This window comes from Arachis ipaensis, chromosome B02 (assembly GCF_000816755.2).
Source record: "Arachis ipaensis cultivar K30076 chromosome B02, Araip1.1, whole genome shotgun sequence".
Taxonomy (NCBI): Eukaryota; Viridiplantae; Streptophyta; class Magnoliopsida; order Fabales; family Fabaceae; genus Arachis; species Arachis ipaensis.
The window spans coordinates 56,547,238-56,549,550 of NC_029786.2; the positions used below are offsets into that span (position 1 = coordinate 56,547,238).

Here is a 2,313-nt window from a genome sequence, read left to right on the forward strand (position 1 = left end):
CTTAACAATAAATAAATAAATTATTTCATAAATACCTTGATTTTGGTCGGAGTGCTAGACTTAACTGCGCTGGTGCTCGCGAAACTGAACTTAGGCCTTTTCTCAACTGGCTTTAATATTTGGAAAGAGCACATAAGTGTCTCGTCAACGCTCATCATTGCGCCAGCATTATCGAACTCTCCACAATAATTGGGTGCTGAAAAGATAGTCACAAGTTGTCTATTAGCAAAGAATTCATATCCATCTTCAACAACCTGCAAATTTAAAGATATAAATATAAATCAGCAGCCTATGTGCTTGAATTTTGGTCAATTATATTATATTAATCTATATTTAAGATTTGAACTATGTTAGATGTACGCCAGAAATTAATCAATAAATCAGCTACAGTATAAAATAGATATTAAAATTAACATACACATTAAAATCAAATCAAACAAGATTATATTTATACACAAATAAATAAAGACTAATTTTTGGTGTGCACATAATATTTTTGTTAAGACCATAGACGAATGTGAAACCTGATGAGCTCGACAAATCAAGTCAAGATCATGCTTTTCGAGAAACTGTGTGACCCTATCAGCTCCAAAAGTATATGAAACTCCGCGTTCGTTGGCTCCCCAACCCTCAATGTCTCCACAAGGATCAGACCAAAGAAGGTCACACAGCAAGCCGGTTTCGGGGACTTCGGTCGGACGAGGCAGGCTCCTTATTTGGTTTAGATTACGCAAGTCCGGCGAGAGTCCGCCGTGCATACATATTATCTTATCATCAATGAGAGCGGCCAGGGGCAAGCAGTTAAAACAATCTGTAAATGTTTTCCACATCCTAACATTGAACCTCCTTTTACATTCGTCATAGAATCCATAAATACGGCTTATAGAAGAACATTCGTGGTTACCCCTAAGAAGGAAAAAATTTTCTGGATATTTTATCTTGTATGCTAAAAGAAGACATATTGTCTCCAAACTTTGCTTCCCACGATCCACATAATCTCCTAAAAATAAGTAGTTGGACCGAGGAGGAAATCCGCCATGCTCGAAGAGTCTTAGAAGGTCGGGATATTGACCATGGACATCTCCTGTTGGTGTAATAAGATGTTAGCTCCTACTTAATTTTAGAAAGGAATTCTTGATCTAGGCAAAAAGACAGCCATGTGCAATAATTTTCACGAGTTTATATGAAATTAATAATTACGAGTTATTAAATAATTTAACTGTTGAAATTTGATAAATTTAACTAAATTATAATTTTAAACTATTAATTTTACTTAAAATTAACAGTTAAGTGCACCTTTCTTTCTATCTTTATTTTTCAAAACCATTCAAATAATGCATATAAAAAGTAGTTTTTTTTTTTAATGCAATAATATATAACTAAATGTGTGTATATACATACATAAATAATTATTCAACTTTCATAATCTACAAACCAATTAATATTTGTAATTGCACAAACTACTACTAATGAATTAAACAGGAGCAACGCATACTAATCTGGAAAAAAAAGATATCAGAGTAATACAGTTATTTAATAACCGGTACCCTTAATTAAAAGGTCGTAAAACGCCTGAAACAGAGTATTTAGTTAGAGGTACATTACATCAGAAAAAGTGAAAAACAGTTTAGAATATGCTTATTCTCATAGTCGATGTTGTTAGCATACTGAAAAGAATTATCCATCGTTAAATCCGTTATTACCGATTTTACCATTTTTGCTTAAATCCTAACCACTTCACCGATAGAGTCAATTCTTACACTTAGTTGTGCAAGTCAATTCACTTTTCATTTTCTAATAGGTTAAACCAAAGTAACTTCGGATGGGTTATTCTGTTTTCAAACTAGGAAATATGACCAAGAGTCCAAGACGGGTTGATCGATCCCCAAACTAGAGGTCCCATATTGAAATACGAATACGAGACAATTCTGGAATTTTTTTAAAATAAATTTAAAAATTACATGTATAAACACGTGGGAGTATTTACTTTTTTTACACTTTATTACTTATTTCGACAATTTTTTAATAAATGTATTTTGTTCTATTTTTTATTTAAAAAAATGTATTTTGTTCTTGGAAAAGATGGGATAAGCAAGAAACATTTACAAGGTATTACTCTGCACATGGGATAAAATACTAGGTGAGAACAAAATACATTTAAATTGCGTCATAAATAAATAAGCTTATTAAAAAATTGTCTTATCTTGAGATCGAGATAAGTAATAAAATGTTAAAAAATAAATACTTCAAAATGTATCTATATATGCAATTTTATATTTATTTTATTTTAAAAAATTCCGACAATTCTCGCTT

The 2,313-nt window shown here is 31.4% G+C and overlaps 1 protein-coding gene across 2 annotated transcripts in view; it reads right to left on the minus strand.

Moving 5' to 3' along the window:
• The window catches only part of LOC107625312 (serine/threonine-protein phosphatase PP1-like), a 12,017-nt gene that overhangs the window by 9,112 nt on the left and 592 nt on the right, over positions 1-2,313 (minus strand). Inside the window, exons 2-3 of one of the 2 annotated variants that reach the window (XR_002357428.1) lie at positions 525-1,084; positions 36-196 (exon numbers count right to left, since the gene is read on the minus strand). Coding sequence is in view for 1 of the 2 variants with exons in the window: in XM_016327929.2 (XP_016183415.1) it covers positions 36-254; positions 525-1,084 (779 nt within the window). In the remaining variant the exon portion in view is untranslated. Of the gene's footprint in view, positions 1-35; positions 255-524; positions 1,085-2,313 lie in introns of both variants that reach the window. The other variant, XM_016327929.2, reaches the window with a different exon arrangement.